We start from the raw sequence: 24144 nt of genomic DNA, 5'->3' as shown, positions 1-24144 counted from the left end.
CTATTCTCATGTTGCAGTATTCATCACTGTAGGGAGAGTACCACAGCTTTTAGGTATGGAGCCTAGGTGGAAGGATGTGGTCCCTTATCAAGGAGACCTTGTAGGATAGATCTAGCAAATCCAGTTCTAGCTCTGGAGACCAGATCTAGTTTGTAGTGCTTGGTAAAGGTATGAACTGATGCCCAAGTAGCCGCTTCTAGGATAGAGGCGTAGTCTACCCCCTTGAAGAAGGCAGCTGCTCTGGTGGAATGGGCTTTAACATTCCCAGATAAAACTTTTCCATAAATGGAATAAAATGTACAGATGGCCTTAGAGATCCAAGAAAATATAGTCTGTTTAGAGATGGCTTTCCCTAAATCCCTTGGGTGAAAGGAAATGAGCAGCTGGTCAATCTTCCTAATAGGTTTGGATTTGTCTAGGTAATACTTAGGTTGTCTGTGGACATTAGTGAATGTAGAGTCCTTTCAGAGGAATTCTGAGGTTGAGGGAAGACAGGAATGTTAATGGTCTGATTCAGTGAGAGTTCATTAACCACCTTAGGCATGAAGGACAGGTTAGTCCTGACAGAGACCTTGTCCTTATGGAAGATAAGGTAAGGAGGGATGGTCATCAGGGCTTGTATTTCTGATACCCTCCTGGTGGATGAGAGGGTCACCAGCCAAACTGTTTTCAAGGTACATAGCACAAATGGTGGTAAGGTAAGTTTCTCAAGGAGAAAATTTAAGTCCCAAGGTGGAGGTACTGGTTTACGAGGAGGTCTGATATGGAGGACCCCTTTCAGGAACAGCTTAACCTCCAACCTGGATGCCAGGGGAGAAAGCTAAAGCAGACAAGCAGAAATGGCAGACAGATGGACCTTAACTGAAGAATACATCAGTCCTTAATGAAGGAGCTCACACAAGTAAGAAAGGACCATAGGTACAGGAATGAGTAAAGGGTCCAGAGGGAGCATGGGTATCAGGGATGCCATATGACCTAAAACTCTTCAGAATTCTCTGGCTGGTAAATAAGGTAGAGTGACAAGATTTTTGAAGGAGAGGGTGAGGTCTGTTATCCTCCGACATGGCATAAATGCTGCCCTCTTGTCTGTCCTGACCCTGAACCCCAAGAAAATTAGGTCTCGAGTGGGGGCCAGGTGGAATTTTACCTAGTTTAAGTGAACCTTAACTCTGCCAGGGTATTGGACACCCTGTGTAGGTGGTGGTGGAGGGTCTGATGGTCCTGGTGAAGTATTAACAGGTCATCTAGTTATGGATATATTTGAATACCCTGAGTTCTGTGGTGGGCAATCAATGGAGCTAGGCATGTTTTAAACACCCGAGGTGCTGTGGAGAGCCCAAAAGGTAATACAGAAAATGGAAAATGCAAGGAACCTACTGAAAAGTGTAGGAATTTCCTGTAGTCTGGGTGTATTGGAATGTGAAGGTAGGCATTCTTCAAACCCAGAGCTACCATGAAGGCCTGGTTTGGAATGAGTGGTAAGAGCAGATGTAGTGTGAGTAATTTGAAAGTGTGGACCTTGAGGTAAAGGTTGAGAATAGACAAGTCCAGATTTGGTCTCCAAGGGCCATCTTTCCTTGGGATAAGAAACATCCCTGAGTAAAAACCCTTGTCTGTAGAGTAGGTACCCTTTTCTATGGTGCCCCGAGCCTGTAATTGTTGGAGGATGGAGGGGAAGAGATGAATTTGGCTTGATGGAGGTTGAGATTATCCCCTGGAAGGGGGGCAATGTCCACCAAGTTATAAAGTAACCTCTCTGAATAATGGAGAGGACCCATTTTTTTGACGTGATCATCCACCAGGAGGGTAGGGAAAGGGTGAGACAAAGGGAGAGTGGTGTGTTGGGATGTAGAGGTACTGAGTCACAGTGGAAGTGGTCTGGCTTGGTGAGACAGACTCCGAAAAGAAGTGGAAGAGGAGGTGGGAGGGAGTCTAGGAGTGGAGTTGCATAGTTTGCCTTTCTCCCTTTGCCTGAGGAGGAGGAGAATGAAAAGACTGCCTCCTAACAAAGGTAGTCTTTTGTGGATAATTCCTATGATATCTGGGGATAGGTGACACCAGTAAATGCTTCAGATTTTGTAATTCCTTTCCCTTTTCTCGAAAAGATTTGAGGAGTTCTGCTGAACCTTGTCCGAACAGGGCCTTATTATCAAGACAGGCATCTAACAACTTGGTTTGTACATCCACAGGAAGGGGTTGAAGCCTCACCCAGGAGTATCTCCTCAGAACACGGCCCGAAGCTGCAGACTTTGAGGAGGCTTCCACAGTATCATAACTGCACTTAATGGAGTGCCTAGTCACCTGTGATGCTGTGGAAAGAAGGGTGCTAAGTTGTGTCTTAGCTGGTGAGTCTGGTACATCAGGTAGGAGAGCTGAGGCCATAGTGTGTCCAAGACAAACCTAGCCATATGGGTTTGGTAATTAAATGCTCTAATGGCAAGAGTGGAGGAGGAATAGACCTCCTTGCCTAGCCTATCCATGAATTTACTGTCCTTGTCAGGAGGGTAAAGAGCAGATGAAGAGAGCTTTCTGGAGGATTTATCCGCAAAAACTGCTATAACTGCAGGGGGGTACTTAAACAGGAATTGAGGTCCTGAGGTACTTTGTAGAACTTCTCTGGATGTTTGGAAGCTGGGGGTTGGGAATCAGGGGCCTGTAAAGCAGCCTGAAAGGCATCTTGAAAGGTTGGAAGTAAGGGAGGGACAGCTGAAGGGTAGGGCTGCTCCATTACTAAGAAGTCAAGGTACTTCTTCTTTGTGACAGAAACATCTGTGGCCTGCCATTTAAAATGTTCCCTCATAAGAGGGATAGTATCTCCAAAAGTAAATTCTCCTGGAGACTCAGGACTGATGGAATCCTCTTCCTCAGGAATGATGAAATCCTTAGGAGAATCGATCTGTAAGCAGTAGGTCAAGGATTCCCCAGAGGAGGAAAATTCTTCCTCCGATACCTCTAAGGCCTGCACTACAGGAGTGACAGATTGAGGTAACTGTCTGTAGGGCCTAGAATGCCCTGAAAAGGTTCTGGGAAGAAACTTCCCATCTAGGAACAAGTTGTTCTGAATGTTTCAGCTTCTGTTTCCACTTCAGAGGAGTGGAGGGCAGTGTCCGTTTAGATGCCATCTGGGAGGATGGAAGGGCAGAAGTAGGCCCCTCAGATGCCATGAGCAGTGCCCCCCCCATTAGGAGCTGATGGCTGGTGTACCTCAGCGGATGTACTCATTGTTTCCGCTAAACCGGCTTCCACTGTGGTTCCTGATACAGGCTGAGAAATGGAAGCCTGATGAATTCCCGGGCTTTCATCTGCCTCAAGAGCCTCACTGGACACGTGAGGTGCAGTGTGGGAATCGGGCCTAACTTTTTTGGCCATCTTCTGATGCAGCTCGTCAAAAGTATCTACCCCACCCTCCATTCCCAAACACTAGATGCCATAGTCTCTGATTTTCTAGATATAATTTCAGTGCAGCCAATCAACTGTGGAGAGTTTTTGGCACAAAGGATTTACAAAACACAGGATATATGGTCATGGGGCCTCACCTAAGCAAAATACACACTGATAGTGTGTGTCCTTGTGAGGAATTTGTCTCCCACAAGCATACTTCCCCTTTCTAGTAGACATGTACGTCTGAAAACAAATCAATAGATAACAAAAAAAACAAACAAGGTACTTATCTGTAGCGGTCGTCCAGATAAACGACTGAACTGCTTCTTGAAGCTGGCGATCAGGAATCCAACCTTCACGGTGAAAGAAAAATTTTGAAGTTGGTACGTGCAGATGTCACTTTTATGGCCTACATCGGTTTATGGCTCTGACATAAGACATCGCATTTACCCATGCTCCAAAGACTTTGGTATACTGGCCAGATGTCCGGTACTGCAGGCAGCAACCTCCCTACAGTTATGAATACTTCAACATGGGAACATCAATAGCTTCTCCTTCCTTACAAAGAACTATTTCTGTTAGCTTTGCCCCAGTGTCTTCCAGGCAATTAAGCCCTCCCCCTTGGACAGTGCTCCTTTGTTCCCCCTCTCTGGATATTCCATACAGATACAAGGCCAGAGATGTCGGACAGGAGTCATTTTTCAGATAGCCATAAAAATGCTCTGCACTTTTCCGTTACAGGGCAGCACTCGTCACTAGGCAGAATGACTCTGTTAGGTAGTGGGATCTTTGTAATAGATTGTGTTGCCAAGTAAATGTAATGAAAATGACAGAATTAAACCAAAAATCATAAGCTGAAACGTATTAGTAACTCATGGCCTTAATCTTCTGGGCTAAACTCCCAAACATAAAACTTACATAAGCCATGGGACTTTAACCAGTAGGCCACAAATACACTTATGGAAATGTCACGATTAATAAATGAACATGTCCCAATTCAGACAAAGCATACAGAAGTTGTCAAACATTTGCAAAAGCAATACAAATATTGCAAGTGTAAAAAAATGTTGCAAGATAAATTATACAATCAGATATTATGATAAGAAATGCCAGTATCAGACAAATATTTTACAACGTTTTCATACTGCCGCTGACATTACACACACATTCTCAACAGGGGTACTAAAGCACATTTGGAAAGAAAGGCTTAAGAATGACTAGATGAAGCAGACACAATGGCAGAATACAACCAAAGAATATGCAAAAGCACCCAAATGCCTCAAAAACTCAGCTTTAAGAAGGGAACGCACACTGATTCAAGAATGATCCTCCTCCAAGCCCCTACATTTCTAAGCAGAGAAAAACAAGGGTCTCTCCTAAAGACTTGTGGTTCATCCCACTACCTAACAGAGTAATTCTGCTTGCCGACTGAACCTCTGCTCATTAAAGTTATTTCTTATTAATATTTGTGTATAACTTTTATTTGTAATGCTGTGAGGCATTTCTGTCAACATAAACCCAGAGAAAATGGTGACAAACACCTTTGAAAAATAAGAACATGTTGCGATTTCTGCTTGGCGACGAGTGCTACCCAGTTAGCGGAAAAGTACCAAATGCACTTTGCTTTCACAGCCATTCAGCCAAAGACAGCATTTTGAATGACTTTACCATGTTCCCAAGTGGAGGTGAGAGCTACAAGTGAACCGTCTCACCATGCTGGTTCATAATTCCTGTCTCTTATGTGTGTGCATTTCCACATAATCACTCTGAAGGCTTATCTGCTGGTTATCTTGGCTAGCTTAATGCTTGCCCCCAAGCTGCCTCTATGCTCACCATTCCTCTTCAGAATAATGGCAGAGTACAGCTAGCTCCTCCCTTCTCTACTCTCCCTCCAAGATGGTCCCCGTCTTATTCCTGCAAATACTATCAAGCTCCCAAACTGCTAGATGAAGTTGTGTAACATTTGCTGTAGTCAGGGCTTTATCCCTCTATGCCAACATTGCTGGCCAGGAGAAGCTGCAGCTTACAGTAAAGATGTAACAATCCCCATGGATCAGAAAAAGAATGAATGCCTTCAAAAGTATACTCTACTTGTTTATTCTTTGTTCACTGGGTTAATCTGTAGACTAGCAAACTGATTTCAGGGGAGAAACAAGATGCATTTATACTTCGAGGGGAAATTTGGTCACGATCTCACAGAACTTTCACTACTTGTCGTTGTTGTTAGTAGGACCCATTTTGCAGGAGTGCTTCCATTTCCACTCCAGGTGCAGAGGCCCAGAGAAACAAGGAGGAAGATGGAGAGTGACAGAGATGGAGGAGAAAGCAAATAGAGACCAGAGAATTTTGTCCAGGGCTTGATGGAGATGAGTCCACAAAAATATGATGGATGTATAATCTAACCTCCAGTTGGGAGGGTTGCAGGATGATTTACTTAAAGTAATGGTGATGCAGAGTGACCCACAAAATTAAGATGATGCTTCCAGGCTGGGGGGGGGGGGGGCACTATGGAGAAAATACAAAAGGAAGGTGCAAAGACAATCCTGAAGACAGTAGTGAGATGGGAAAGAAAACATATGCAGAGAAAGTAAACGAAGGCAAAAGAGTAGCAGCAGAAAAGAAACAAAAGAAAATGAAAAACGGAAGTTTCTGGTAAGGATTCAAAGTAAAGACAAAAATATACAGGTATGAAGTGTGGGACAATTTAATAGCTCCTTATGGTGTATAAGCACATGGGGTGTGTTCATTCTTAACAGACATTTTGTGATACTATATTTGAGACCGTTTTTTTTTCAATGGAAAATGTTCTTGGAGAATATGAAAAAAAAGAGACTGCAATCCATGGAATCTGTGTGATAAAACTATTTAACAGGGAAACAAAAGACACAATTCATGTACAATCTTAAACAGAGGTAGAGAGAGAGAGACTTTGAAAAGATATTTGAAAACTTTAGTGGACATTGCAAAGAGGAATGACAAAAGAGGTTTATGCATTGATGGCTGGGGACTGTAGTAATATGTTAAAAACAGAAAGCGCAAAAATACAATTACTAAGCATGATAAATCTGGAGGGGAATTGGGGGTTGTAAAATACTGAGTGACAACCCAAAACATTTTTTGTGGAAAAGGAGGACATTTGGCAACTGTGACAAAAGAAAATGTTATATTTGAGAGTAAATGGGACATGATGACAAAAAGTGAACTGAAATGTAAATGCAACAAAACTGGACATTTATGGATGGATTGCAAAAATGAAAATAAGAGTAAGGAAAAGAAAAACGAGAAGAAAAATGAACAAAGAAAATTTAGTGGTAGTAGAAACAGAAGAACAATTAGAGGAGAAAAATAAAGAGGACATAGAAGTTGTCTTTTGGCTTTTCCAGGTTAGGGGTCGTCACAGCAGAACTCTGGTCTGGTAATGATTGGCAGTGAATTTTTATGGTGTCAAGTTGCCAGCCTGGCATCCAACCTTCAAAGAAGGCACACCCACACACACACACCTACCTGCATGTTTTTTAAGTTCACTCGACCACGGGGAGGACATGCAGACTCCACACAGAAGGCGCTCCAGCAGAGAATCGAACCAGAGAACCTCTTGTTGTCAGGCGACAACGCTATGCGCTGCACCACCGCTGCTCCAAAGAGGACATAGAAGAAGGTTCTGAAATAAGGGATGAAAACAAATTGGGAGGCATTAAAAGGAAAAAGTGTATTGGTAAAAGGATAAAAAAGAACATTTAAAGATAAAAGTAATAACGTAAATGGATGATAAAGAATATCTGCAGCTAATTATTGGGGGATGGTTAACGGTTTAAGTGTTTGACTCACAAACACAAGGTACAGTGTTCGATTTTCACCTTTGGGAGGGAAATTTTCTTGCTTAAAATGGACTATTAGGAAAGCTAGTCTAGTACTTCGCTATGAACTTATGAAACCATGAATCTAAGGAAAAGGGAAAATAAAAATTTTAGTGTGCTTTCTGTAAATTTGAATAATATTAAGAATATAATAAGAAAAAACAGGAATTTTGGAGTGTTATACATGTGATGTGGATGTTATATTAAAAGTCAACACTTAAATGAAAGATTACAAGCAGAAATTATGGGGAGGAAAGAATCTGGAATTTGGGAAATGAAAGATGTTCTGGAATAGCTGTATTCTGTAGGAATACAGTAACGATATTAGATGGAACTTTAGCTAAAATAGGAAGATTAACCATTGTAGATCTAAAAGGGAAAGAGCAAGCATATAGAATTATAAAATTACATGCTTATACTAATTGTTAAATTAAATGTTTTACAGTGACAGCATGATGTGAGAAGAGTAGAGAAAGAATATATAATGATGCACTGGAAGATTTAGAACATGATAGAAAGTACTTTGATAAAGAAAAATTATTACATGAAAGAAATCAAGAAAAATACAAGAATTGTTATATAAGTAAAGATAATTTATACAAGGGAAAAGAAAAGTACTGAGTTACTTAAGCAGATTAGTAAAGGAAGATGGTCATGTAATTCAAGAAAAATATGTAAAAGGAGAAACAGAAAGAACTCAAGAAAAGATTATTAATAGTATAGTAAAATATGTACAATAAATTTTTAAAGAAAAAATTAGCAGAAAAAAACATGGAAAATTAAAAAGTTAACAGACAGAAAAAAGAGTTGGAAAAGGAGAGTTCTTAAAAGAGTGATTTAAAATATTAGGACAAGTAAAAATATATTCAGTTGAAGGACCAAATAGAATACTGTGTGAATATATACAAACATTTAAGGGATTGGCAAAAACATTTTTTTAAAGATTTGGAATGAAGGGTTAAATGAAGTTTTATGTATAAAAAATTATGCAGTGGGATCTTTAAATTCATATGGAAGAATGAATATAGAAAACAATTTAACTGGAGACAGTACTGAACAATATCTTTATGAAAGTAAAATGGAAGATATTATGGAAGACAGCATATATAGTACAAAGGGGAAAGGTTGTCAAGAATTATTAATAGTTAGAAAAAATGGTGGATGGTATTATGAATAGAAAGGAAGTAAAAAATCACTATAGAAGACCTTAATGCATTGGATACAAATGGACATGAAATCTTATGCGTAATATTCATAGGTAGGTACTAGGCTATCAGCCCTAGGGCCTATACAAGCCCAGCCAAAGAGGTACCCTGGCTTTTGCCAGCCAAGAAAATGATTTTCCTGTGCCACTGTCGAGCAGAGCCACAGAAGTGATCCCCGGGGGTGAATTTCCCATTTCCCATCCAATCATCAAGATTTTTCTTGAAGAGTACCAATGAGGAGCTTTGTTTGATATAAATAGGTAGTTTGTTCCAGAGTATGGGAAGTCTCTGGGACAGGAATCTATCCTTCTGGCATGTTCTGTTTATTGTGGTGACAAGGTTTAGGTCCCTAGAGTGTGTAGCTCAGAGGGATTGGGACTTCTTTAAGTGGAACATGTCCAACAGCTCTGTGTTTGACATAGCTTTGTATGTTAGGCAGAGATCACCTCTGAGTAGGCGATATGCGACGGAGTAAAGCTGGAATTTTTTGAGACAGTCTGCGTAGAGCATCTGTTTGAGGCTGGTAATCCTCTTTGTGAGGTATTTCTGCGGCCTTTCCGGTTGTTGTAGATGTCTTGTGAGGTACATACCAAAAGGCGCGTTGTACTCTATAATGGGTCTAATGAGTGGTGAGTAGAGGGGAACAATGACCTCTCTTTTTCTGGATGAGAAGCCTTTTGTGATGTGTGCCACATAGGATTTCCTGACTATTGTGGCAATGTGATTATCAAAGGAGAGACTACTGTCCACCTGTGTCCCAAGGTCTCATCACACTTTCGGTGTTAAGTATACTACCGCCTATGTTGTAGTTCATGGGTACAGAGTTTTTACCAAAGGGGATGAGGATACACTTTTTGGCATTGAGCTTGAGGCCGTGGCTTTGACACCAAGCATCTGTATCAGTGAGGCCCTTTTGTATGTCCACATTGTTAGGAGTTTTGATTATGGCTCCTAGTTTGCAGTAATCTGCGAACTTCATTAGCCAAAGACCTTCTGTGTTAGCCTGTACTTCAGAGAAGTAGATACCAAACAGGAGAGGACCCAGGACTGAACCTTGTGGTACTCCACTTGTCACTGGTCTGAAGTCAGACTTGGAGTCTGCTACTTTCACAGTGTGGATTCTGTCAGTGAGCCAGTTGGCAGGCCATCTTGTGACATAAGGATTTATACCTAGTTTAGTGAGTTTATCTACAATTCCAGGGGGGATGGTGTTGAAAGCCTTGGCAAGATCTAGATAGGCTGTGTAAATCACCTTACCCTCGTCTACGGCTTTGGCGACTGCTTCAAAGAAGTCCATCAGGTTTAGGAGACATGATCTGCCTTTTACAAACCCGAACTGGGTGGGGTCCAGAGTTTGGAGATTACCAATGCCTTTGTTTATAAGTTCCATGGCCTTGCAGACCAGGCTCGTCAGGCTAATGGGGCAGTAGTTCCCGGGGTCCATGGTGGCTCTCCCCTTGTGGAGTGGGATACCACTCGCTGTGCACCATTCAGAGGGGCACAAAGCCTGAGGCGAGGCTATGATTGAACATGGTACTTAGGGGGGGTTCCAGTTTGTTCTGTAGTTCATGTAGAACGCAGCCTGGGATGTTGTTTGGTCCCATGGATGCTGTGTTCTTGGCTTTGGAGTGTGTGGTTTTCACCTGTGCAGCTGTGATTACAGGAACTTTACATTCTTCCGGTATACAGATGGGCTCTTTAGGGGGTGAGAGGGGGGTAAAGTTAGCACTGAACCTATCTGCTAGGATGTTGGCAATATCAGTTGGGTCTGTATATTTAGTGCCATTGTGCTGCAACTCAGAACAGATCTGAGTGTTGCCATTGAGATTCTTGACATAGCTATAGAATGCTTTGTGGTTGTCTTTAGAATCAGTGGCAATTTTGTTTTTGTAACTAGCTTTGTAGGATTTTATCAGGGATTGCAGCTTCTTACGGAGGATGACCAGGGAGCTCCTCCACTCATGGGATTTTACTCTCTTTTGCAACAGTTTCTTCCTTCTGTTGTACAAGTTGTTTATGGCAGGGGACCACCAGATTGGCTTCCTTTGTTTTGGAGGATAGGGTCTTGGTTCTCTTTGGGATAGCATAATCCATGCACTCTTGTAAGTGCTTATAAAGTGCAATTGTGTAGGATTCAGTAGTCGTAACTGTATTGTCCATCTGCATGGGTGTCATGAAGTTCACCACTTCTGTCTTAAGAAGCATGAAGTTGGCTTTGAAGAAATTTTTTACAATGGTTTCCTTAATGGGGGGTGGGGGCAAGATGTGGATATCTAGTGTAATTAGCTTATGGTCGGATCGGGCCAATGAGGTGTTGACTTCAGGTGTGGAACACCGGTCACTCATGTTGGTAATGACTAGATCTAGGATACTGTTGCCCCTGGTGAGGGTGTGGATAAGTTGATCCAGGGCATTGGAGTTTATGAATTCTGGAAAGTGTTGATTGAAGGAGTTGGTACATGAATAGTTTTCCCAGTTAATGGTGGGGTAGTTGAAATCGCCCATTAGGGTGTTTGGTTGAACCCTAATATTTTCCAGTACATCAAGAAAAGAGGAATGGGAATCCTGGGGCATGGTGGGGGATCTGTAGCAGGTTAGAATTTGGATTGCAGTTTTGCCCAGAGTTAGTTGCACTTGGATAACCTCGGCTGCATTATGCTGAGCAACTAGCCTGGAGGTGTGGATATACTTAATGAATATGGACACACCTCCGCCTTTGGTGTTCCGGTCCAGGTTACATGGCCGAAAAGTGTGGTACAAGTTATAGCCTGGTAGTGCAGGGGTGCTCTCTGGAGCCTTGAACCAGGTCTCAGTCATTGCACAGATATCGATGTTCTCCATTTTAAGGAGTGCCTCGAGTGAGTGCATTTTGAGATTTAGACTTCTAGCATTGAGTAGCATCACCCTCAGTTTTTGCTCGCCTGTTCCTGTTAAGGTGGTGAATTTGTCATTTGAACCTTGCCTAAAAAAGGCACTATAGGGGTGGCAAAAGCCTTAGCCAGTATCTGGAATCCCTAGGGCGACAGGTGCAGGTCATCTCTGGCAAAGCATGGTGGTCTGTCAACCATGTCATCCCAAGCAGACAGATACTGGGTCCCCCTTAGAATGACACCAGAGGCTTAGCCAATTGTTGAAGTCAATAATTTTGTCCTTGAACTGTGGTATCACTCTGGGTGATGGCAGAATGCTACTCAGGGCTAGGGTCATACCTACCTGGGCTACAAGATCGGAGAGCTCTTCCAGTAATAATGAAAAAAACAAATGAAAAAGTTAGGAAATTATGGATGTCAGAGTAATAAAATAAAAATTCCTGTAAATGTCTGGTTAAGCCGAGAGGGAAATATGAAGACTGGTGTTAAGACAGGGTGTCCAATTAGTTGTACACTCTTTTCATTAGTTATATGATAGTATGTTAAATAAATAAGGAGGCGGGGCATATAACACCTGAAGCGTTAAGAATTCCAATTTTGTTAACATATGCAGATGACATAACTGAAAAAAAATGTGGATAAAAGTAGTAATTTGCACAAATGAGTGTCTAAAGGGGATAGGGGTGGCTTTAGAAAAGATAAAAATTAAAGGTTTAGGTGATGTAGTAAAGATAGGGGGTATATATATTTTACAATGAATGAAATGTCTATGTTGGGTATAAAACTTGGCAATAAAGATGCAAGTAGAATTCACTGGGGAAAAACAATAGAAATAAAACAAACCGGTCTTTTTTTTATTTATTTTTTTACAGAACATATAAATTATCATTCAGAAAATAAAGCCTTATTTGATAAATTCAGTATTGATTGGAAAACAGCATACTTAGCAAGTGTATTTATGTTGCCAACAGTATTTGATAAAGGAATTATTGCAGATAATGTTTTCATTTATATGGGGGGTTTTAAATTAATTTCAGTAAAAAGAGGAATTTTCCATGTAAATAAAGAGGAAGGGGTTTCAGGTTAATTAACCCAGTGGTATATGCTGCTTCATTAAATTTGTGCAAGTGTTAACTTGGATAGATGAAAAAGATGAGATATTAGTAGTAAAAGTGTATACAGTGTTAGAATTTGGGGTATGGTAAAAAAAAAAAAAAAAAAAAAAAAAGGAGAGTAAAAGAGTATAAATGAAAAAAATGTTACCAAGAAAAAGTATTTTTGTGGAAAATAAAAACTGATGAGAAGTATGGTACAAGAATGCAATGATAAAACATTACTATATAAACCTATGGGAAAATCTATCGGATAAAAAAATTAAAGCTGCAAAATAAGAAGCAAATGGTGTAATCAGAAAGTGGAATGTCAAGACTTTTAATGCAGACTAATAATAAGTTGCCGGCAAAAGGAAATATACCATATAAAAAGAAGAGTGACAGAATATGTTTGCATTGTCAAGAAGAAATAATTATGGACAATGTGTTTTTGAAATGTAGAAGAGTAAAAAAGTTATAGGGAAAAAAGATATAAAGGAAGTGGATAAAAGAAATATGGATATAAGAATAAAAGTGAGGAATATGTTAAAAGAATAGATATTTATGTTATATGGATTATATGAAATGAAAGAATAAATTAATTAATTGTAAATTAAATTTAACAATATTAAGTAAAATCAGACGGCAGTTATGGAAAAAGGAGTGGGGGGTCTAACAGGGTTGAAAATTTAGTATGAATATGGTTGAAAATTTAGTATGATTGTAAAGGAAATTATGGAGTCTGCATGTCCTCCCCACGGTCGAGTGGTGTTCGAAAGACATGCGTGAATGGGCGTGCCTTCGTTTAAGGTTGGGCGTCGGGCTGGCAACTCGGCACCATAAAAAATCTACTGCCAATCATTAGTGGACCGGAGTAACGCTGTGGCGACCCCTAACCGGGAAAAGCTGAAAAAGACAAACAAAGGAAATTATGAATGTGTGAATAGATTTGTATATCTATATATCTGTACATTTGTAAATATTTGCAAATATGTTGGAAAAGTTTTTTGTATATAAATACAAGACCCCTACTCTTTTCGATAGCTGCTGCTTTTACTTTTAAATATACCTGAGCGACCACCAACACAAGCAGATAGGGTTTCAGTTTAACATCTAATCTGAAGGACGACATACTCAGGGAGTGCAACACCCTAGTGACTATGCTTTTGGATGGGAAAAGAAATTAAAACATCTGCATAAAAATCAAACCAGAAACATTTGTTTACATTTTAAAAATTCATAAAATTAGTACACTTCAGCTGTCATCTTTTGTTACTCTGATGTGTACATGAGAAATGGATTGTAGGAACATGCACATGTTACACAAATATAGAACAGTCAGCAGTCTAAACGAAGTGATGTTTGTGTTAACAGTACACATACGTACCAAACTCAGGGAGGTGAATGTGGTAAGTCAGCCAAAATCCTTCAAATGTTACTTGGTCATTCGAAGTGAACACCAGTGTCACCCGTGAACCCACTACTTTGAGAGAGGAAGGCAGGGTCTCCCCGCAGTAATGAGCTGCAACAGAAACATACCGAAACTTAGATGAAAACCACCACTATATATCACTGCAAATAAGACTTCCAAGTTTCTACCATCTGATATTTTATGGCACTGTCTCTTACAGATGAATTTGTTTATTTTTCAGGTGTGAATTTAGAAAAGTTTAAATTTTCCCCATTAAGCAGCCTAAAAGAAAATTAATTACTTAAACCTTTCTTAAACAGACCAGGCATCTCGACTATAAATAAGCAGTATCGACAAATGCTGGTAATGTAATATTTAGCAGAATTAAGATATGTCAAGTAGGGCCATCAACCTTCACTGACAGTTGCAGAATTGGTTACATCAGCAATAAATCTCAGAATGCCATTTCCACTCTTCATTAAACATGCCATCCAACACTCACAACATTACCTAACAGGAACATATTGAATCAAATAAATGAGGACATAGAAAATTACATACAAGCAGGACCAGCATAACTCTTTAAATAATATTCCCAACCTACTGTGCAAGACTCTCTCTAGTGAATATAAAATATAGCTGAGTGACAGTCTGCCATAACAGCAGATGTAATGCAATCGCTGCTGCAGGACTACATTTATGTGAGCGGTACAGACATGTTTTTATATACAAGTGATAATTAATATCAAAAAGAATGTGTTGTGGAAAAATTAGAGATTTTCCTTCCACTCCCATTATGAGGGGGACTGCCCCACTACTATTTACTTATGAGGTCACATGAATGTGGATGTGTTAAAATTTTGTGTGCGCGTGCGCACACACAAATCTGTGCACATGTGTGTGTGTGTGTGTGTGTGTGTGTATATATATATATATATATATATATATATATATATAAAACATGAAAGATATATGTGAATGTCTTAAATAGGGAATGCTCAACAAGAAGTTTTAAAAATCATTGATCTATAAGATCAAACATAAAAAAAAAAATGTGTGTGTGTGTGGGGGGGGGGGGCAAACCCCACATTTCCCTGGTAAATATATAAATCAAATCTAAGATTGTACAAAAAACAAGGAAAGGGGGTAATCCCAACAACCTGCTCTCACTGGAAAAGCTGCCACACACACACACGTGCAAATCTTCCTTATTTCCAAGGTCTCATTTAAATACTGCAGCTGTTTATTTTTATTTTATTTTACATTTGTTGACCGGGCTAGTCTAACTGGATATATGTCCATTTTCAGTAGAGGCCCGAGGAGAAAAGCTCCGAGACAATAACAAGGACAGAAACAAAGAAACATTTATACAAATAATCTGCAAAAAAAATTAGCAATTTACAAAAAAAAATAATTGTATGGTACCCAAGGAAAAAAGTTAAATACGAGAATAATTACATGAGTAAACAATTGATTGCCAGCAAAAAAATTATTTTTTTTTTTTTTTTTTTTTTACAGCCAAAAAAAGAAAAAAGTTCTAGTTCTAGTTAGTTTAAACCAAATAAGATGTACTGTGGCAGGTAAGTGTGGATTTCTGATGTTAGAGCTTAAATTTTAGGATATTCCAAATGTTTCAGAATTAGGGATGTGGAGTGTGCACTTGTATGTTTGTTGGTGAGGAAAATTTAGTATTACGAACACACATTTTATCAAATCTGCTAAGTGGAGTGCATTTGACTGACTATGCAAATGATCAAACCTTGGTTCCTTGAATCCAGATGTGAACGCATTATGGTTAATGATGTTGTGTACTAGCAGGTAGTAGTTAGTGTGTAATGGGCATGTGGGGGGCTTTGCACTGCACCTTTGAGTAGGAAGTGGGTAATTATTGCCTGGTAGTATTGTTTGGAATGTCATGGAGCTAGCTATACAGATGGCTGCATTTCCATTATTTTCAATATAATGGCATTTGATGTTTTTACCATTCTGGGATGCCATTCTATTGTCAAATCCAGTCAGACATTTTTTGGTGTATGCTACTGTTATTTCATAGCCACAGTTATTAGAAGGTAGCTGTCGCTCATCCAGTCAGGAGAAAATAGACGAGCCTTTGTGGGTTCTGTTCAAGCAGCTTTATTATCTACAAACACATCAGGATTGAGGTTTAATAACTAACTTAGATAAATTTATAAACAAACTAGCTACTACACTCATACATGTTCACTGTCTGGCTGCACTCTCAAAATGGCACTGAAGCTAGCACGTGCTTGCTATTTTATATGCAAGCACTGACCTTGAAATGTTTCTTAAAGGTACAACGCACACTATTCTACAGTACCCCAGGCATGGAACAGAAAAACTTGTCTGCTTTCTTTTCTTTTGCATGCTCAGAGCAAGTCAGAGACAAACAGCAGTAAATGCTCCCACAGCAGGGTAAAGGAGCAACAGAAAGAAAAATAGTCCTCCCAAACATCTGTGTGCAAAAATAAAGCTAAATATACAGAATATTTATGGAATGTATGTATGAACAAGTTAGCTGTGCAAGTCATAAGCTATAACCAATAAACATCTATTATGGTAATGTAAAACTGAATGCATAAGGTATAAATATTTCCCCCATAACAAACTAATACTAAAATTCAGCTCAGCATACTACAGACAGGGTTAACGCAGACTAATGATTGGTGCCAAAGCTATGGATTAAAGCTAAATCCAAAAAAAAAAAATGCATTATTCCCTTTGTAAAAGTTGACATCCCTTCTAATTACATTAGAGAGCACCCCCTAATTGTAGACCCAGTGGTATGTGATTTGGGTACCTAGCAACCTGAAATTTGACCACCACCTATCCACAGTAGTAAGGAACTCCTTCTATGTGGCACATCTTATAAGTAAAGGCATCACATCTAGATCTAAGGATGTTATAATTCCATTATACTCTGCTCTCAGATCAATAATTGAGAACAATGCTCCCTTTTGAATGTACCTCACTAGACACCAGCAGCAACTGGAGAGACCACACAGGGTTCTCACCAAAAAATTAAAAGGTACACAAAACAAACCTTACAGTAAAAGACTGAAAGCCCTGTCATTATATTCAGTCTCCTACAGAATGCTAAGGAGTGACATGTACCTGGCTTACAGGGTAGAGTCTGACCTGGCCCTGATGTAAATGCTACTCATTCATAAATCAAAGTATACGAGGGTCACTTACTCCAGGGATTTTAGCCTTGCCTCTGATTTAACAGGTCACACAAGAAAGATAGATAACATCTTCGAGAGACTGCCACTTCTCTGGAATAAGCTTCCAATTCGAGTGAAACAGAGCAACTCCCTGACCCTCTTCAAATGCAACAGAGATCGATGGAAGGGTAACCACAAATTCACTCCTGGCATGGCAGCTATGTCCCTTCTGGACACAGGAAGTTAGTATTAATTCCCCCAGACCCTTACCTCTGAACTTCACTCACCTAACCACTGACAACTGGGGCAACATGGGATAAATATGGCTACACTTGCAAGGGCGCTAGGCCATTAGCTTATTAGCCTTCTATGAACACGAATAAAACCAAAATAAGAACATCATTGCAGGATCAGGAAATCATAATACCAGTGACCAACCTATGAACATGGCCAGCTTTTGCATCTACATAAAGATTTTACACCTAGCAGCTGTACCCACATTGTTGACTGCATTCATTTTGGATATCTGCTTGTGGTAATAGATAAACAAATAAATTAAAAAAAATAATAATGGCCACAATAATATTTTACATTTATTTTACGCATTCTGACAGTAATATATTCCAAGATTACCTTGTACAAATGCATGCTAGCCTTGCAAAGCAGGATTAATGATCGTTATTGCTAGACAAACAAAAGGGTTGGTTACTTGCATCCACAAACAGCCTTCCTCCTCCCACCATTTATAAACTTTGTTCACAGAGTATACCTCCGAGGTATGACTGATAAAAATCATGGCAACAGTAATGTTTTTCATCTGTTTTACATAAACATGCAATAGTTATGCCATGCCTACAACCACCCAATAACCACACTACTGCATTTCAGCTTTCTTTTATACAGATAGCAGCTGATGTATTTCAACTTGCTTCTCACAAATCACATTAGGCCTACAAAGTCAGAATAATGTCAAGTGACCACAGGGTCAGTCACTGTTATTCACATCCAGCCTTGTAGCCTGTGGTTATAGCTACTTTTCTATTTGATGTTTGAATGTTATAAAGCAAATTAAGGCCATAATGATGGACTTCAAACCTACAACAAATTTACACAAAGCTGATAGCCTCAAAGCTTTCAACCTTCCATCTCAAAAATGTGGAATACCACATCTTACAATGAGGAACAAATGAACGAAATGTGGAACATTTACTAACAATGACAATGCTCACACGTGGTTAATAACTATTTCTTCCTATGGACATATACAAAAGTTCTGGAGTATTAATATGAAGGCATTAAGCACTATTTGGAGAAAACAGCTGAAAATAGCCAAAATACACTGCAATGTGAAATGACAGCTATCTATAAACTGCAGCTTAGTTGGTGGGCCCGGCTTACATTTTCTTGGTTTCAAATTCAATTATTTTACAAATACATGCCAAAAATTATTATTAATAAATGTGGGACCCTCTCTTTCAGTGTGGATGAAGAACGTTCCTGAAAATGAGGTAGAGTTAAGAAGTATGGTCAGTCATGCAAAGCTGTCTACTGCCAGTACCTTATCTGCCATCATATTAAAAGAAAAAGGAAAAGACATTAAGAGGAAAGTGAGCTTCTCTCACACTGCTACTATACCAACCAGTATATACTTTCAAATGTACGAGTTTTCTGCACCATCCTTCCTACTATCTCTAGAAAAACATCAGGTAGAATATGGAAGGGATAGAGCAGAAATCTCGCATACTGAGTGGACAGGTGTACAGCATTTACCACCTAGGGCACTGCAGCTGATTTTTTTTAAATGAAGTGCCATGGGCTAATTTCTTTTTAAAGTAAAGCAAAGAAATGTCATGCTTCTCTACTTAAAATATACAAGTAAGCAAATAAATAGTGGAAAAGCATCTGTAGCAGAAAAGCACCCCAAGTAGCCCTATGTGAAAGGCCATGTAAATAAGTGGGTCTGGAGTTAAGGCCTATTTTCATACTTTCAAACATTTTCACTGAGAATTTTGTCTTTGTACATTAGCCTGGGATCATTACATTCAACCTAGATACTGCTGAACCTCTGCCACAAGGGCTAACTCCCAAACATTTTTATTGAGAATTTTGTCTTTGTACAATATAAGCAAATTTAAACATGAAGTCAATACATAACAAGGTTCATCTATTCAAATAAGGGCCTGCTTGCGCTGGAAATTAGTTTTTAACACTTCCCCTCCTGACAGGGTTACCCTTGCACTCTAAGGACCACTTACCTAGTTGGCCACTATCCTTTCTCTTAACAAATAGATTGTATTGTATATGCCCAGCTACTTAGTCTTCCTGGCTAACAAGTGTCGGCATTCTGGAAATGAAAGAAAATCTGATCTACTTCTTACCTATCTCTCAGTTGCTTTGCTACATATTAACTAATAAATCTCTTATTATTTGACCTGAGGGTGGACTTAAAAAAATGTATTCAAAAACAACTGCTGATCTATCTCCTGGAGGAAGAACTCCCATCTCTCACACAACATGGCTTCTGCCTTTCCCATAGTACTAACACTGCACTAACCTATACAGATACGGTCAATAAAGCTAGTGATCACACAAACCTTTTCTCCTTACTTATAGACTTGCCCAAGGCCTTTGACACAGTTTATCACAGCAAACATCTGGTTTAAATGCCCTCATTAAGTGCGTCTCAGCCCACTCTTCTATGGTTCAAAAGCTACCTATCCAATACATATCAGTCAATACAATGGCACTCCACCCTCTCTCCATACCTCACAGTCACCACCGGTGTAGCACAAGACTCTGTCCTTGGTCCCTTACTCTAACAATCCCACCAATACCCTCCACATAATTACACAACAGGCCTCCCTAATACAGTACACAGATGACTCCACACACACTTGCACATACAAAAATGTGGCACCCCTGAAAAAATTACAAAGGAAGTTTTAACAGTAACATAAAAACATGCTCAACCCTAAAAAATAAACTGCTTTTCTCCACCAAATCCAAAATTTTAAGTCCTTTCTCTTGATAATACAATCACTGAGGTCATTTCGCATCGCAAATTATTAGGAATGATCATGGACTAGAATCTTAAATTCGACCTGCATATGCAAAATTCTATAAGAAAAAATCATCAAAAATTAAGGATGCTTTATAGAGCCAAACTCTCACAACAAAGCAACTAAAGCTATACCTGTCATTACTTAGCTTCTGCCCCACAATTCTATATGGTGCTCCCATCCTTACTAACCTTTAAGCATCACAAAAATCAAAACTTGAACAATGCTATAACAAAGTTGCTAAATTTGCAGCAAATGCCCCTTTCAGAACCCACAACTGTATAGCCCTAAGAAGCCTAAAGTGGTTAGTACTACCCCATCAACTAACATACACACACAGCTTCTTACCACCTATAAAATTATCTCTTCACACACCAGTAAACAGACTAAAAATCACCAAACACAAAGCCGAAAAACTTGAAAAGCACACTATTTTTAATAAAATAATCATCTTAAACCTCAAGTAAGCGCTCTCTTTTCTCCAAAGTAGTTCAGAGACTTCTTCAGACTGAGGTAAAAAAAGAACAAATTTATTTTTAAAAAGCAATTCACACCACATGATTAAAAACACATGATTCAAAACACATGACCAAACAGCATTTCTAAAGTTTCAACCCTTTTCTTTTCAGAATCACCAGAAATTCTTCCCTGTTTAGACCAGGTGGAAAACAAGCAGAAAGTCTCATCATCAGCCCCCCCCTTCCCATTTTTCTACATGGGGTTGGGGTATCATGTTAATTGTCGCCAACTCTCTCGATTCAGTACCACACTCCTGCCTTCTTCAACACTCATGCCTGACTGTCGCAGATCTTCTTTCACACAATCCATCCACCTCTTTGCTGGATGTCTTCGCTTCCTCTTACCTTCTTCATGTCTGTCCCAAATCTTCTTCACCTGACTATCTCTTGCTTTTCTTACACATGTGCCCAAACCACTGTAATCTGGTCTCTTTGATCTTTTCTGCAATTGGAGCTACTATGGCTTCTGCTCTTATGAATTTCTTCGTCTGTCCCACAGTATGCATCTTACCACCTTTCTCAGGCACTTCATTTTCATCACTGCTAGCTTCAACTGTTCTGCCTTTACTGCCCAGGTTTCTGTACCATAACAGTAGTACTGGTCGTACCACTGTCTTGTACACCTTACTTTTCAGCTTCTTTGGCATTCTTCTCCCATAGACTACACCTGATACTCTATGCCAGCCCCTCTGATTCTAGCTTTGACCTCTTCATTCAGACTACCCTTCTCCTCAACTACCCCTACTAGATACCTGAAGCGGTTTACCAGTTCGACCATCTTCCCTTCTATCTCTATTCTCAGTTTCTTTTGATTTCCCCAATTTGCTGCCATTACCACTGTCTTACCTGTGATTAGTTTCATCCCATGTGCCTTCAGATTTGCATTCCATTCTCCTATCCTTTGCTGAAGTTCTAGCTCAGAGTCTGCCTGTACTACCACATTGTCTGCATACAGCAGCTTTGTTGATCCATCCCCTCCAACCTGTTTGTTAATGTAGTCCATCACCAGTATGAACAGCAGTGGGCTCAGAGCTGAACCCTGATGTATACCCACTCCCACTGGGAACCCCTCTGTGAGGCCAAAAACTGTTCACACTTGAGTCATTGGGTCCTTGAACATAGCCTGCACTAATTCTTCCAATATTTCTGGGACTTGAAACCACTGCAGTACTGCCCAGATCGGCTCTCTTGGGACCATGTCATATGTTTTCTCCAAGTCTAGGAATGCCCAGTTGGAGTCTCTCATCTCTAGCTTCTTCTCAAGTATTTGTCTCAATGCAAACATCAGGTCAATTGTGCTGCATTCGGATCTGAATCCAAATTGCTAATCTCCCATCTTACATTCTACTACTCTGCATATCCGTTTATCAACCACCCTCTCCAGAACTTTCATACAACGTGATAGGAGTTTGATGCCTCTGTACTGCCCACAGTTGTGGGTGTCCCCTTTGTTCTTGTACACTGGCACAAGTATGTTCATTCTCCAGTCATCTGGCATATGCCTTTCTTTCCACACTGCTATTAGTACCCTCAGGAGCCATTACTCCCCTATCTCACCCAGCAGCTTTATCATATCTGCTGTGACCTCATCTGAGCCTGCTGCTTTCCCTGACTTCATCTTCCTTATTGCTGTTTTTACTTCTTCTAGGGTGGGCTCCTCTTCTTCTCTCATTGTAGGCCATTTCTGGGGCAGTACAGCTTCTGTGGGGGTTTCTTCATTCAGAATCTGCTGGAAATACTCCTTCCATCTTGCCTTTGATGTCCCCTGGACTGGTGAGCAGGTTGTTGCTGGCATCCCTTATGAAGGTTATCCGACTACCTTCTTTATCTTTGTCTTTGCCTTGCAACCTGATATAGTTTTTTTGTGCCCCTTACTGAGTCACTTTTCAGAAGTTGGCACAGTGCCCCTGATGCCCTATTCTTTGCTATTAACATTAAGTCTCACTTGCCAGCAATACTCCAACCACCCAAGGTCATCTTCAGGATTCAACACATTCTGAATGTTTTGTAGAGATTCTAAAACTACAAATTTGAACTCTACTTTACATCTTGTAATGTTTACTTAGTGCATTCTTCTCATCTCCCATTTGAATAGCATATTTATGCTCATATATTCTTTTGTTTAGCTCACGTGTCGTTCTTCCAACGTAGAAAGCCTTGGATTCTACGCAGAAGGCTAAATAAATCACATTTTTTGATTTACACGTATAAAAAAAGAAGTTATGTACTTACCATAACGTTCCGTGGTTGTAGTCCATCTCAACTACATTCTTGCTGGATGGGTTTGAAGCTGAACCTCAGCTCCGACTCAGCCAATACTAAAGCTCGAGAGCTTTTATTGGTTCAAGGCTATCCCCTATCCCATGGTGCACCACGGCAATTCCTCAGATCTTGTTTGCAAGAAAGTAACTAAATACATAATAGTGATTATTCTATCAATAATTATGTACACAAACAAAAATTATTTGTTTTATTATCCATGGCATATGGGCAGAACTATAACTAGGTCAGGCAGCATAATGGATAGTCCACCAGTACATCCAGGAAGGGGGAAGGAGGGTGGGACATAAGAATGTAGGCGAGATGGACTACAAACATGGAACGTTATGGTAAGTACATAACTTCTTTATGTTATGTAGTCCTATCTCAATGTAATTCTTGCTGGATGGGACAGCGTCCCCAGCACCTTTTTCCCGGGTGGCTCAAGCAGAGAGGCTCTTTAGCACAGTGGTCCCAAAGGATGACCTGTCCCGGGGAGGCCAAATCTAATTTATAATGAGTGACAAAAGTATGAGGTCTTGCCAATGTGGCTGCTGCACAAATGGTATCAACTGGAAGTTTTGATTTGAAGGCATATGAAGCTGATACTGCTCTAGTTGAATGGTCTCTTACCTTAGCAGGTAGTTTCCCAACACTTTTGTAAGCAAATGAAATGCAGTCTGAAAGCCATTTAGACAGAATTACTTTGAAAATGGGTAAGCCTTTGTTTTTCTCTGAAAAGGAAACAATTGATCCGATTTCCTGAAATCTTTAGTCCAGTGCAGGTTAAATCGGAGAATTCTATGGACATCTAATCGATGCAGTCTGTATTCTTATTTATTAGCATAATTGGGGAAGAATACTGGTAATTCAATAGTTGAGTTCAGATTATGTTCTGAGCATACTTTAGGGAGGAAAGGAGGATTAGTTCTTAAAGAAACTCTGTCCTTATGAAAAACAATATAAGGAGGTTGAATGGTCAGAGCTTGCAATTCTGAAACCCTCCTAGCAGATGTAATAGCTACTAAGAAAAATGTCTTCCAAGAGAACAATTCCAAGCCAGATGAAGAGGCCAGTTCAAATGGTGGAGAGATCAATGAGGTAAGAACTAAGTTTAAGTCCCAGGGCTCCGGAGGTTGCCTGATTGGAGGTCTGAGGAGGAAGACTCCTTTCAAAAATGTTTTACATAAAGAGTGGGACATAACAGAGTTTCCATGTTCCCAAAATGATAATTTGAGATGGCAGCCAACTGAACTCTAATGGTAGCAGCTGCAGCTCCTCCTTGAAAATAGATGCGAGGAATGACAGAAT

The 24144-nt window shown here is 39.9% G+C and overlaps 1 protein-coding gene across 1 annotated transcript in view; it reads right to left on the bottom strand.

Moving 5' to 3' along the window:
• OVCH1 (ovochymase 1) overlaps window positions 1-24144 on the bottom strand; it is a 675688-nt gene that overhangs the window by 401491 nt on the left and 250053 nt on the right. Inside the window, exon 6 of the mRNA XM_044087248.1 lies at window positions 13792-13926. Within this exon, the coding sequence (XP_043943183.1) occupies window positions 13792-13926 (135 nt within the window). The remainder of the gene's footprint in view (window positions 1-13791; window positions 13927-24144) is intronic.

Source organism: Protopterus annectens, chromosome 11.part0, assembly GCF_019279795.1.
Source record: "Protopterus annectens isolate FY-2018-M chromosome 11.part0, PAN1.0, whole genome shotgun sequence".
Taxonomy (NCBI): Eukaryota; Metazoa; Chordata; order Ceratodontiformes; family Protopteridae; genus Protopterus; species Protopterus annectens.
Note: the sequence above shows the minus strand (reverse complement) of the source record. Positions and strands in the feature narration are given on the sequence as shown.